Source organism: Tamandua tetradactyla, chromosome 9 (genome assembly GCF_023851605.1).
Source record: "Tamandua tetradactyla isolate mTamTet1 chromosome 9, mTamTet1.pri, whole genome shotgun sequence".
Classification (NCBI taxonomy): Eukaryota; Metazoa; Chordata; class Mammalia; order Pilosa; family Myrmecophagidae; genus Tamandua; species Tamandua tetradactyla.
The window spans coordinates 8,517,891-8,532,276 of NC_135335.1; the positions used below are offsets into that span (position 1 = coordinate 8,517,891).

The following is a 14,386-nucleotide window of genomic DNA, read 5'->3' on the forward strand; positions in this document are numbered from 1 at the left end:
ACTCTCCCCCAGATTAGTCAGGGATTGAGACACTCCAGGACACCTGCCTAGGGCCCACGACAGTAGGGTGGCTGAAGCTGCCGGTTTCAGTGTGCACGTGAGGAGCCCAGGAGACAGAGACAGTCCCCAGGAAGAAGCCACTCCTGGCCCACTTGCTTTTCAATGAACAAAGCCCAGATATGAAGGCCACTGACTTTATTGACTTAAAAACTTTACAAGGACAGTGACTTCTGACAAAAAAGGAGTCAAATGCCATAAAACAGAGCAGAGGTGAGGATGGGGGTGAGGAACAAGGTCAGGAATCTGCTCAAGAAAGCTGATAACTGTCCTCACGGACCAAGGAGGGGAATGAGAAGGAAGGGGAACACATGCAAGAGTGAGAATTCCAAAAAAGTTGAAATAGTGAGGAGAGAGAACTCCCAAAAGACCCTGGAGTACGTTGGAGGCGAGTACTGACAACAGTGATCTTTGTATTTGTCGAGGATGGGGGAGGAGTCCCCACTCAGCTGCAAATTCTGGAGATTCAATGCTGGGGCTGGGGACTGGGGACTCCCCAGAGAACATCACAAGAAGGCATCACACCACTCTCGAAGGCACCCAAAGCAATCCCGGGACTGCTTGGCACTGGCACCGCATGTGTCCTTGAGCCACTCCCGGAAGAGGTCTTCATCTTTCTTAAGCACCAGAAACTGGCCAAGGACCACATAGGCCTGTAAAACAGGCAAAGCAAAGGGCAGACTGCTAAGAGCACTGTGGGGCTTAGAACAAGGCATTCAAAGCACATGAGCCCAGGAAACAGGGTGACTTTTGCCCTCATCTCTCTTCCACCAGGTGAGCAGGCTCCAATTACACCCCATCCTCTATCCCTCCCACCCCCACCCCCACACTCATTTTCCCCACTCCCAATCCTCTAGGAAATACTGTGGTCTCCCCCCACCCCAGGGTTCCCCAGGTACAGGCAGCCACCCCACACCTTGTCAAAGCCCCTCTCTTCCAGCCTCTTGCCCAGGACTTCACCAATCCCGGCCAGGCTCCCTACTGGCTTTTCCCCCATGGGCTCTGCCACGAAGTCTCGGTGCTTTTGGGAGGTTGTCATCTTGATCAGGCTTAATCTGGGAATCCCAAGAAAAGGCAGGTTAGGGCTGAAGACCCCGGCGCTCCCAAGGACCCAATGACAATCCTAAATTAAGAGAAAAGTGCACCGTACAGTTTTTTTTTACCCTCATTTCACAGATGAGAAAACTGGGCCTTAGATACAGTCTTTAGCCGGCTATGCAGAGGAGAAACCTCTTCCACTTCCTTCAGGAACTGGGTTTTGGTACTGCTCAGAGGAAAATTATCCAGCCCTAACAGGTGGCGCGGGGCAGTGAGAAAATTCCCAGAGTCAGTAGCCAGGGCCCGCCCCGTGGCTGTCACTCCCTCGGTGACCTTGATTAGACAAAGAAGGCACTGACCCTGCCTAGAACGGCTACCTGGCCTGAAAAGCAAACTAATGGTCTCAACCTCCTACCCGGCCGTCCCCATCCCCCCAGGTCGCTGAGAATACAAGGGCGTAGGCAGACAGGGCCACAAGTCAGCCCTTGCACAGCCGAAATCCACATCTCGCGTCCCTCCGCGCTTGGTCCTGCAAACCCCGCCCCCACGTGCCGCGCCCGCCTCCTCCACGCGCAGCGCTCTGCCCCGCCCCTCCACGCGCCGCGGCGCAGCCCTCTCAGCTGGCGCCCCCTCCGGCAGGCCACAGCACTTGCAGCCTTTCCCATCCCCTCCTCTGACTTCCCGCCCGGGTCCTGCTCCGTGGCTCGCGCTCACCAGCACCTCCGGTTCCCGTAACGGCTACTCCCGCCACCCGGCTGCTCCCGCCGCTATCTCAGCCCCACTAGAACGTTCCTCAACTTCCGCTTCCGGTTCGCCTATAGGACCGCCTTCTAAACTCCAAGTCGGGCACTTCTACCCAGTTACAGCCATAGAGATGAGGCGCTGAGGACCTCCAGGGCGTTCTTGGTGGGCGCTCCTTTCCGGTCGTTTCGCGAGCTCCCGGGCTGACTCCTACGATCTCGCTCCTCGGGCGGCCCTTCCGGTCAGAGTGCAAAAGCCTCAGAGGAGAAAACTTCCTTTCCCCGCGGCTCTGCTCCCGGAACTCAAGGAGTTAGGCTAGGCCGACCTGGTAGTGGGAAGAATTAGAGGGACGGACAAGGTACTGGCCGGGAGGCTGCCGAGCGAGTTCCGGAAGTAGAGCGCTCTCAAGGGTCCGACTCAGACTGCCGTCAGCTTCCGCGCGCTCCGACGCGGCTGGTGGAAGTTAGGCTTGAACCCCGGACGTCGGAGAGCTGCGTCCACACCACCGTCGACGCGGTGATCGCGGGCAGATCCTTTTCTCGGCCTTCGTTGGCGCATCTGCGGAGTCGTGGACCGAGCGTCTCAGCATCCATCCTGGGGAACGAGGTGGCTTGGTCAGCGCCCGTGGGAGCCAAAGGACGGAAAGTGAGTGTGGGTCTTTCACTGAGGATCTTTTACTGAGGATAGGGAATCGAGGAGGGCAGGGGATAGCACTAAGGGTGACACGTCGGGGGTTCCTTTGGGAACCGTCAGTCTGGGCGGACCGGCGTTCTTCTCAGTCCCCAAGCCCGAAGTGTGGCACATGCTACAGACCATGACTCACCTCGGCTTTTTATTAATTCGGCCCATCCCGATGGCCTCCTAACTAGTCTCTGCCTGTGGCTTGTTGAGGAATTATTAGATTGAGCATTTGTGTTGTTGCAAGACTTGGGATGAACAAGCCTGTTGAGAAAGATGCTGTTTATCTGATACCTCTTCTCCAGCTGTAGCCAGGATTTCTCTAGAGAAAGTTTATGATTTTGTGATTATACCAGTACTTGAGGTTATAGGAGTTATGTTTTTATTGCCTACTGTGTATCAAGACCCTTATTTACATTATGTCATTCTAGTGACAGAGCTTGAAGTTAGCTACGGTTATTTTCTCTAAGCCAGAGAGAAGTTGAACATCTAGGAAGTAGACAAGATAGGTCTTGATGCCAGGCAGTTAGATTTCAGAGCCCGTGTTCCTAAACAAGACACTGTGTCACTCCTCAGTAAAAGGTCCCTCCCCTTCTTCAAAACAGCCCTGGATTCTCAGCCTGCCACCCAAGGAACTCAGGAAGAAGAGGTGACAGTCTCTGCATCCCCCTTCCCCTCTCTCCGGGAGAGGACCCAACATGTCTCAGGCCACCAAGAGGAAGCATGTAGTGAAGGAGGTCTTGGGGGAGCACATGGTGCCCTCTGAGCAGCAGCAGATTGTGAGGGTAAGTGTCATTGGGCACAAGGTTCTTCCCCAAACACACATACACATGAGCCCCTGAGATGTGGATAGGGTACCGGGTGCTCAGAGGATTTTGATCTGACTTATGAGGCTGACTGGTTCTTGCTTTCTCCTGGCCCAGGTTATCAGGACCCCCGGGAACAATCTGCATGAGGTTGAGACAGCGCAGGGACAGCGCTTCCTGGTGAGCATGCCCTCCAAATACCGTAAGAACATCTGGATCAAGAGAGGTGAGAGAGGCAGATACCCGGGAGACAGAATCCTTTCCTGTGGCTTCAGCTTCCCCCATTGCCAGCAGAACTGATTTTTCCTTTTCTCTCCTCTACCTATAGGGGACTTTCTTATTGTTGACCCCATTGAAGAAGGAGAAAAGGTGAAGGCTGAGATCTCCTTTGTGCTTTGCAAGGACCATGTGCGCTCTCTGCAGAAGGAGGGGCTCTGGTAGGGTGGCACCCTTGATCACTGACTTCCTGGCTTCTGGGGGGATTGGCTTCCTAACCTTGGAATTTGGGGAGGAAAGGTCATGGCATCCCCAGCAGGGACAGCTGGAAATAGCTTATCTGTTGAAAGGTTTCTCTGTCTTCTCTGAACTTGACTCTTCTCTTGGCACAGGCCTGAGGCCTTCTCCGAAGGGGCCGAGAAACACAACAACAAAAACAGGTAAGGAATAAGCTGTGGAGTGGGAGAGATGGAAAATATGGGTCTAAGGCCTGGAGCTCTGAGAGGAGGGTAGAAACTTCCTTTCTCCCTGCAGAGGGTTCCGGGTGGAGCTTCTAAATATGTACTATAATATGTAGTTACAAGTATGGCCTGAGGCTCAGATGACCTGGGTTCAAGTGATGGCTTTGCCAGATATGTACAGCTGAATAACTCAAAGCAGATTATTTTATCTCTGAAGCTTCCATTTCTCAGCTATAAAATGGGAGCTTTGTGAGTTTTGAAGGTGCTAATGATTGTAAAATTACTTGGTACGGTACCCAGTATGTAATGTGGGCCCAGTGAGTGCTACATGTGGTAATAGAATTATTATATTCTTTACAAAACCATTGTTTCAGGCAAAATTTGTGGTGGGGAACAATCTGTCCTTTTTCCATTGGCCAGTGAAACGGCAGTGTTTGCTCTATCTCTGCTCTTCTCTTTAGTCTTAATGGGGTTGCTGAGTTTTGGCAGGTGTTTTGGGCCCTGGGTAACCAAATCGTCCTTTTTAGGGAGTCCTTGATTGCAAATTAGGTTTTCTCAGAAGGTACCGGGCTCTCTGTTTTCTGCCCCCATACAGACAGACTCAGCCAGAACTCCCAGCCGAGACACAGTCATCAGGAGAAGAGTCCACCTCTGAAGATGATTCTGACCTCTTTGTTAACACCAACCGCAGACAGTATCATGAGAGTGAGGAGGAGAGTGAGGAGGAGGAAGCAGCCTGAGACGCAGGACCCATTTCTCCAGTTGCTCGGAGACTAGACCCTGGCTCCCCTGGACTTGGACATTCCCAGGGTGCTCTGCAGATCTTCCTCCCTGGATGGGGACAAGGCAGGGCCCCTATCTGAACTGACCTGACCTTTAGGAGAATTAAACCCCTGGTGGGTGGTGACTTATGCCGGTGTCCGAGTGGCTCTCTGGGGGAAGGAGGGGCCTGGGGTAAAGTGAAAAACAGTGTACTCTTTGGTAGAGGCCTGCTAGGCCTCAGGGCTGAAGGTCTGATGGAAAAGAAGTGGAGGATGGCTGGAATCTTCTCCCGAGGTGGTTTCTCTCTCCCTCTCTCTCTTATGTGCCAGGCCTCTGCTGTGCCTCTTTGTGTGTGTTGGGACGTGCCCACCTCATTGCCTGGTGGCAGTTAATACAGATTAAAGCACTCAGGATCAGAGCTCTAGAACTCAGTGCTCACCTACCTCTAAGAGACTCTCAGGATGCAATCTCTGGTGCCTCATGAGCCGCTTTCCCTGCCTTTCCTCCGTTGCTGCGAGTGCTCACTTCCGTGGTGCTATGAATACATGTGGTTCTCCCACCCCTCTGCATTCTGTGCCCTCGAGAGTGTCTACTATGAGATCGGTAGACCTCCCTACTTCTTCAACCTTGCTTTGAATGGTCTCTCTATTTCCTGACTTTATTTGAAACCCAGCTATTGCCTGAGGGCATCACTTGTCCTATGGTCTGCTAAAGGGAGGCTGCTTTTTTACTCTTTCTCTTCTCGCATCAGCATCAGGAAGTAGGAATTGTGGCCGCCTTATACCTACTCAGACCATTTTTCTTCCCACCTCTCCCTTCACTCTCACCCTTTTTAGTGCTGCACTGGCCTTCTAGGTGCTGCTCAGTCAGTGAGGACTCAGCCTCCTGACTTGGAGTCTTCATGTCTGCTCATGTCATTTTCTGCATCCCATGGATGGGCCTGTTCAACCCAATTAGGACCTGTGGTCCCCTGCTTCCTGATATCCTCAGCTCTGATGCCCTTGTCTTCCGTGTCATGCCCTGTTTGCTGCCTGCTTCGCTCGACACTCCCTGGACCCCAACATTGCTAGAAATTGCAGCCCGTTTGGGTTCATGTAGCACCTCCTGCTTTTTCTTGCTTACTTACTCAACTACCCCCTCTAAAAATTCTTTGTCCTCATCCTGCAGACTAGCCCTCCCACACTCTCACCATCAGCCCCCCCCGCCCCTTCAGTTTCTCCTTGCCCAGCATAGGGTCCATGGCTCCTGCCTTCTCTCCATTGTATTCATCTGGCAAAACCCTGACCCTGGGTGAACCCAATTGTTCACCCCTATGCCTGCTCCCAAGTGACTAAAATACTAAAGAGAAAATAGGCAATTTTACCTTAAATTAGCAACTACAATCCTCAAATGGACATCCAGCAGTGTCCAGTAGACCAAATCCGGGAGCTGTCTATTTCCAAACTTCCACCTGGTCTACCAGTTCCCCTTCTGCTGGTTACCAACTGCTGCTCAGGCTTCATTAAGAAATAGTAGCCACCGTAGGCCCTCTCACCTTCACATTCACAATTGGAAAAATAGGCCCACATATCTTCTTACTTCCCATGGGAAGTAAACTTTTTCCGCTCATGCTTTGGAGCCTTTCCTCTTGCTTTCTTGAGGACTTTTTTTCTTTTGTCCTCCTCTCTACTGGTTGTGTTTCATTAACATCAAATGTGTTGTAGAATCTCCCATCTCAGAAACGATCACAGAAACCTCACTGACAACTCTTCCACCCCTCACCAGCTTCCACGTCATTTATCTGCTCTTCTCCATTCGCTTTCTTTTTTAAGTGTAGCCTTAAATGGATACACATATATAGAAATGTATGTTTTTTAAAAAACAAACTTCTGATGAACTAAAGTGTGTAGTGCATGTACAGATCATCTGAAGTTTATTATTTTTTTGATGGGATGTTGTACTCTTAACTTTTGTGTTTTGTTTTCTTATATATATAAATGGATAGCCACTTGTCTCTACCCAATTTAGTGAATGGGTCGTTCTTTCTGCATTGGTTTGAAACACCTCTTTTAAAATAAACTAAATTCCTGCATGTACATGGATTTCTTTTTGAAATTTCTAATCTGTCCTATTGATGTATGTGCTGGCAGCATGCGATACCACATTTTTTATACAGTGATTTGATATCTGACAGCTGACTCCTGTATTTCCGCCTCACCATCCCTTGGCCATTATACTTTTATTTTTTAATTTTCCACAGTAGTTCATGGTTTCTTTTTTTTTATTATTAATTAAAAAAAATTAACAACAAACAAAAACATTAACATATCATTCCATTCTGCATATATAATCAGTAATTCTTAATATCATCACATAGTTGCATATTCATTTCTTAGAATATTTGCATCAATTTAGAAAAAATTGGCCATTATACTTTTATATTTTCTTTTACAAAAGAACTTTTAAGTGACAATTGACAAGCTCACTCTAAATCCCTGTTAGGATTTTCATTGGCATGGTTTTAGATCTCATCGTTTGATTTAGAGAGAAGTGATATCCTAACAGTTTTGAATCTGTGCATTCTTTTGTAAGGTATTGTCTTCTTCCTATGGCTGTTTTGTGTTTCTACTTAGATTGAGTCTTGGGAAATTTTTAGTTATTTATTATTAAATGGGCTCTTTTGAAATTCCCTTTCTGAGTGTCGCTGGCTCCTAGGAGTTGTCAGGTTTAGGGTTATTCCAGTTGATCTTTGTACCACTCACCTACTTGATCTCGTTGAACTCTCATTAGTTCTCATAGTTCTTCGTTTGATTCTCTTGGCTTTCCTAAAGAGTATCAAACCATATTATACTAATAGTTTTATCTCATCCTTTCCGCTTTTTCCATTTTCCCATCCTTTCCACTCATTTCCTTTTTCCTGTGAATCACACTGTGTAGGACCGCCCGTGTAAGGTTGAATGGCCCCCTTGATTGTGCCTGAGTGGGCCCAGCACTCCTGCTTTATCAGGAGCTAGGATTCTTGCTTAGGTTTCTGGTAGATAATCTTCCTTAGGCTGAAGATGTTTCCTTCTGTTCCTGGCTCTCTTGAGGTTTAGTTTTTTTCCTTTACTCAACAATGAAGAATTTTGACATCTAGTGAAATAATCAAGAAATTTTATTTTATTATTAGTATTTACTACTCAATTACATTAATAGATTTCCTGTTAGTGAACCGTCTTAGCATTCTGATAAAAAATATGGGTTGGTTTTATGATGTTTTATTTATTTAGGGTTTTTTAAATCTATTCTTGGGCCAATTTTACTTTATCTTTTAGTGATCTCCCTGCCCTATTTTGATATCAGCCCCACATAGCCTTCAGATCAGTTTGGAGACATTTTATCTTTTTCTCCAGGCTTTATATGATGGGAATTAATTACTTCCTCAAAGTTTGGTGGAACTGTTTTATAAAAACATCTGTCCTCGTGCCTTTTTTGGGGATAAATCTTTGATTCCTTTTTTTTCTTTTTTAATGCAATTTTATTAAGATAGAGTCACACGTCATACAATCCATGCAAAGTATGCAGTCAGTGGCTCACAGTTTCATCACATGCTTACATGTTCATCACCACAGTCAATTATTTTAGAACTTTTCATTACTCCAGGAAAAAAAAGAAAACCCAACGCATTCCATATTCCTTATCCCCCCATCATTGATCCCTAGCCTTGGTGTGGTACATTTGTTGTTGTTGATGAAAGACTATTAAGATATTTCTGTTAACTATAGTCCATGGTTTGCAGTAGGAATGATTTTTCCCATATACTAACTATAAATTCATTGTAACAAATTCATACATTTGTTCTAGTTCATGGCGGACATTTTTTATATTTGTACTGTTATTCAGTCATCATCTCTCACAAGATTTACTGTGTTTTACAGTCCCATGTTTAAACCTCTGGCTTTCCTTCTGGTGACATGACTCTAAGCTTCCCCTTTCAACCACACTCACTCACAATTCCTCACTTACTTATACTTACAATAACATATGACTGTCACCTCTAACCAATTCCAAACCTAGTTAAAAATTCTGTGCAACCACTCCCCTCTCTGCAGCCTCATTCTATCTTGCTAACCTATATTCTAGATTCTATATGAGTTTACATAGTATGATTTGTTTATATTAGTGAGATCATACATTTGTCCTTTTGTGTCTGACTTATTTCACTCCACATAATGTCCTCAAAGATCATGAGTGACAAAACCTAAATTAGACTGGCAGAAGCAAACAAGGGCTCGTTGACCTGAAGTCTTGAGAGTTGGACTTGAGAAATGATATCACTGGGGCTCTTTCCTCATTCGTCTTTCAGGTGTCTCTGCATTCTTGATGAATCCTATTCTTTCCTGCAGGCAACTTCTGTAGGAAGTTCTGGCTGTGCACATCCTTACAGGAAAAAAAAAGTTCCTTCTTCAGAATCCATGTATTTCAGGAAAGACTGCTTGGTCTTGTTCAGGTCATTTGCCCTCTCCTGAGCAACCGCGGTGGCCGGGGGATGTGGGAGTGTGGGGCAGTAGGTGGGATCGAGGCAGGCAAGCTGCACCTGGTCCACATGACATGCCTTTCCCATGGCATCAGGAAAAGGAAGGCAAAGGATGACACATCAAAGCTGTAAACATATGTCCTGTATTTTATTTTCTTTGACTAGCTTTGCAAGTTCAATAAGGTTCTGTCTATCGTACTGGACTTTTCTTCTGTTTCTTTGGGTTTATTTGCTCATTTATTCTAGCTTCTTAAGTTGTAAGCTTAGTTAATTTTTGTCTTGTTTTCTAATATATTTATGACTGTAAACGTTCCTCTAAAACCTCCTTTGACTATTTTTTTACCTTATCGTGTGCCTGTGTGAGGTTTTTGTTGGGGGAGGGTTGGGGAGAAGGTGGGGGACAGCATTGTTTCTATCAGCTTGGCATGTAGTTTTCTCCTACCTCTGAATGATAACCTCTTTTTTACTCTGTCTTTTAATCTCTATCCCTTCTTTTAATCTCTATCCCTTATCAGCCGCGTCGCTTATGTGGGTTGTAGCTAAGAAACCTGACACAGGTCAGGTCCTTATAGTCCACATACTACTTCTTTTTGCCATTCTCTGAAGCTGGATCCTACCCCTCCTTTCCCGGGTGTGAGTAGATCTCCCAGCAGGAGCTGAGCATCTGAGAGACACACCCCGTCCCTGCACCTTCCCCCACCGCCCGTGCAATGGCAGGCCTGAATGCACCCACTCCTCTTGCAGGAGTGAGAACTCACCTGGCCAGCCAGCTCATGTCCCCTGGGGCTTCCCCGCGCAGCCCCTCAGTCTTGTGCACTCAGCCACCCGTATGCATGTACCAAGGAACACAAGTGACAACCATGTGGTTTTTGTCCTTCAATCTGCAAATGTAGTGAAATATTTAAGTGCATTTTCTCATTTTAAAACATCCTTCCATTCCAGGAATAAAACAGTCAAGATATGTTTAAAACATTGCTAGATTTGGTTTTCTGATATTTTGGTAGTTTGGGCATCCAAGTTCATAAGTGAAATGGCTTAAGCTTTTCCTTTCCTATACTGCCCTTGTCTGGTTTTTGAATCAAGGAAATACCAGTCTTATGAGGAAACTATGAATTGGAGGGTTCTGTTTTGTAAATTTTCCTTAGAAGAATTTGTATAAGATTGGAATTTTGCATTTCTAAACTTTTTAGTGAAATTTGGTGTGAAACCAACTGTACCTGGCATATTTTTGGAGTGTGGTTAGGTTTCTTTATATTTCCTCATTTTATCTCTGGTTTCAAATTCTTTAGCATAAAGTTATTTGTAGATTTCCCTTGTGTGTGTAATCTTGACTATATCTGAATGTACATCTTCTTTCTAGATCTAATATTGCTTATTTATGCTTTCTCTTTAACCTGTCAATCTTGACAGAAATTCATTTATTAATCTCTTCAAAGCACCAACTTTGAACCTCATTGTTAGCTTTTGTGATCATTTCCCCTCTCCTTCTCCTTTGGGTTTATCCTGTGGTTCTTTTTCTAACCCTTTTGGTTGAATGCTTAGCTCATTAATTTTCAGCTTTACCTCTTCCCCCACCTCAAACTTATTCAGGGAGATTTCAAACCTAAAGAAAAATGGAAAGAATTGTAAAATAAGTACCTGTATACCCTTCAACAGCTGTCACTAATTCCTAATATTTTGCCACAATCTATTTCTCTGTACACACACAAGCAGTTTTTATACTTAATTGTTAGATATTTTTTAGGCACTTTAAATGAAAACACTAATGCTTTTTTTTGTTTTTAAGAATTCAGGCCAGTTTTCCTTTTAAAGTGTCCCACATTCTGGATTTTTCCTATTGTTTTTGCATGCTTGGCCTCAGGTTAAACAAATTTAGCAAAAATACCACAGAGGTAACACCTTCTTACCACATCAGCAGGTATGGAGGTATGGAGGAGTTCTTAACAGAGGTGACACCTTCCTGTGTCACCTGGACGCCCATGGTGACTGGATGCCCAGCTATTTGTCATGCTAATTTTGATCACTTGGTTTAATAGGTGACTTCTAGATAATTTCTTTGTAAAGGTACTATTTTCCCTTTGTAATTAGTAGGTAATCCATGAATAGTTTTTTGTGTGTTTTGTTTTTTTTTCTGTTTGTTTGTTTTTTTGGCATGGGGGCAAGCTCTGGAAATCGAACCCCGGTCTTTAGCATGGCAGGCGAGAATTCTGCCACTGAGCCACCGTGGCACCGCCCTATGAATGGTTTTTTAAAGCAAAAATTCCCTGAGATATACTTTATAAGTGTTCCTCTGTAGTATTTTAATTATAGTTTAGTTTTGAGTATTTTCTAATTTCCATTATGATTCCTTTTTTGACTCATAAGTTATTTGGAAAGGTATTTTCTAATTTCCAGGTTTGTTGGGAGTGACCATTAGTTACTGACATGTCCATAATTGAGCATTTTGGGGGGTCCTTAGAGGAACAGAATTTTAATAGTCATAATTCTCAGTTCTGACACACTCCATTGATCCATTGGCCCACTTTTAAATACCTTTTTTATAAGCTAATGTTTAAATATTTAGTAAGAACCTTCACACCTACCACCCGTTTAATTATCCAAGAAACATTATGTCCCCCTTACCCAAGCCCCGCCATCCCATTCTCCATTCTTCTGCCACCCAAGGCAGAGGTGAAGCCCAGGTTTCTTTGTTTTTTTTACAAATTTATTTTTTAAAAGGTGACCTTTGAAAAGTATTTCCGGAAAATGTTTAATTTTATGAAAAGGATAACGTGCTGTATGTCATATTTTGAAGCTGACTTTTTTTTTTGTTTAAAATCACGTTCCTGTGACTCCATACTGCCGTATGTTGCTATAGTTCATGGGACTGGAGCACACTTTTACCCATTCGGTCTTGTATTGTTGCCTTCGGGTTCTTCCCATACTTTTCTTTGGTGCATGGACCGGGAATCAAGCTGGGTCTCCCGGCTGGAAGGCGGGCATTCCATCACTGAGCCCCGGGCTCCCTCTGCCCGTACTTTTGCTGTTGTAAACATCTTATACAAGTGTGTTTTGTACATGTGGGAGAGGTTCTCTCGGCACTGCTCTTAGGAGTGGGATTGCCGGCTTACAATTTTAGGCAGTGGTGCCACCAGCAGCGTATCCCGTGGTGGACTTAAGTATTTCTCCTTGTAGTCTGTCAACTTCTGCTTAATATATTTTGAATTTATTTTGTTAGACATAACATGTTCAAAATTGCTGTCTCTCCTTGTGAATTGAACCTTTTATTATTGTGGGGTGACCCTTTCCATCCTTAGTAATGCCTTTTAACTTAGTTTATTTCATCTGATGTTAGTATAGCTACTTCAGATTTCTTTGGGTTCATGCTTTTGCCTGATTTGTCTTTTTTACCTACTTTTACTTTCAATCTTTGCATGCCTCCATGCCTTGGATGTCCCTGGATTTATTTGGAGTTTAACAAATTGAATGACTTTTTCTTTTAACTGATAAGTTTAGTCTATTTAACTTACTTTAATAGATGGTATAATGGTGCACATCTGTCATGTTTGAATGGCAGTTGGATGGATATAAAATTCTAAATTCTTTTCCTTCATTACTTTGAAATCACCACTCCATTGGTGTTGAAAAATTGGATGTCAGTCTGATTTTTATTCCCTTCTATGGGATCTGTTCTGTGTCTCTCAGCACTGTCTGTGACATTCTTAAAGTCCAGTAGGATGAATACCAGTGTGAGTTATTCTGTTTTGCTCCTTTTGGGCACTCTTTGGCCCTTTTAATCTGAGGTGCTTTGTGTTTCTGTTTGTTCCAAGAAAGTTGTCTCCATGATTTCTTCAACTGCTTTCCCCTTCCATGTTCATTTTTCTCTCTAGAATTCTTGTTATTCAGATAATAGCACCTTTCCTTCCATCTTCCATATCACATAGCTTTTCTTTTACATTTTTAAAATTTCTTCAGCTCTTCCTTCTGGAAGATTTTCTCAGTCTGGTCTTCGATTCACTATTTAATTTCTAAACTGTGTCCCTTCTCTTGAGTATCCCATCTATTGTGTCCTGTAACTATTTTATTTTTCATATGTGATATTTCTGCTTTTTTTTTCTTATTTTTTTCTACCGCACATTTGTAATTATGACTGTTTTTCCATCTCTTTGTACACTTGTGAGGCTTATTTCAGTTCCTTAGTCCATCTGTTACTTCTATTTCTGATGGGCTCCGTAGCACAGTATGTCATTTTCCATTGCGGTAGTTGTGCTCCTCAGATGTCTCTGGTGTGGCCTAGGAGCCCGCACGTGTACTCGCTATCCTCTCGGCCATGCGAGCTGGAAGGGGTACAGACCCAAGTCCAAGTACGCCGCAGGATGCCAGGAGATGGAGAGTGGAGAGGCCCAGGCATCAGAAAAATGCAGTTCCTTAAGCTTTTGCCCAGAAAAACTATCAGGTTCCACAGCTCCCCTCTCTGTGCTCAAGGAGAAGTGGCTTTGGGAGAGGGTCCTCTGGGTCAGCAGGAGGGAGGGTGGGTGGAAGGACTGTCCCCAGCTGATGGACTCAGCTCCTCACCCGCATGAGCACAAGCACGAGCGCCACCCTGATCTCACTCGGCAGGGGCAGAGCCATGACACCTGCAGCTCTCCTGCTTGTTCCCCAACAGCTGGCTGGGCTACTTCCTGCCCACCCCCTGCCAAAATGCCACCTCCCACCACACACATGGCCTGTACTTAAAAGCTCTCTTCTGCCACACCCCAGGGACTCCTCACAGTTTTCTGAGAACATTGGGCTTTCTGTCTTCAGTTCCTCCAGGGTTGATCTTGGAGAAGGAGCCAGCAGTTCTGTAGCATCTTGGTACAAGTGGACATCCCCAGACCTCGCTTCCCACCCTCTGTGGCAGTTCCTCCCGCCTTCCCCCTCCCTCTTTGATCCATGCCAAACCAACATGATCATTTGCAACTCCTCTTCTCTAGTTTAGGGTGATGGTCTCCAGATTCTCCCACTATTAGTTTCCTTTATAATATTCTCTTTAGTAGTAAATGAGGAACCTGTAGGAAGAGACTATGTAATATCCTCTTCCCCAGTAAGCTTTCACCCAGTAGTTTTAGCATCTGTGATGGTTAATTTTGTGTGTCAACTTGGCTAGACTG

General features: G+C 45.0%; 2 protein-coding genes across 2 annotated transcripts; one reads left to right on the plus strand and one right to left on the minus strand.

Moving 5' to 3' along the window:
- Nucleotides 1-321: 321 nt before the first annotated feature.
- BANF1 (barrier to autointegration nuclear assembly factor 1) lies at nucleotides 322-1,630 on the minus strand. Its single transcript, XM_077115661.1, has 3 exons — nucleotides 1,511-1,630; nucleotides 974-1,112; nucleotides 322-710 (listed from the first exon to the last, which is right to left on the minus strand). The coding sequence occupies exons 1-3, from the start codon at nucleotides 1,522-1,524 to the stop codon at nucleotides 564-566; spliced, it is 300 nt and encodes a 99-aa protein (XP_076971776.1). The 5' UTR covers nucleotides 1,525-1,630; the 3' UTR covers nucleotides 322-563.
- Nucleotides 1,631-1,909: 279 nt separating this feature from the next.
- On the plus strand, nucleotides 1,910-6,756 carry EIF1AD (eukaryotic translation initiation factor 1A domain containing). Its single transcript, XM_077115659.1, has 6 exons — nucleotides 1,910-2,481; nucleotides 3,120-3,299; nucleotides 3,438-3,546; nucleotides 3,649-3,757; nucleotides 3,929-3,976; nucleotides 4,593-6,756. Exons 2-6 carry the CDS (start codon nucleotides 3,213-3,215, stop codon nucleotides 4,735-4,737), a joined length of 498 nt encoding a protein of 165 aa, XP_076971774.1. The 5' UTR covers nucleotides 1,910-2,481; nucleotides 3,120-3,212; the 3' UTR covers nucleotides 4,738-6,756.
- The last annotated feature ends 7,630 nt before the right edge of the window (nucleotides 6,757-14,386 follow it).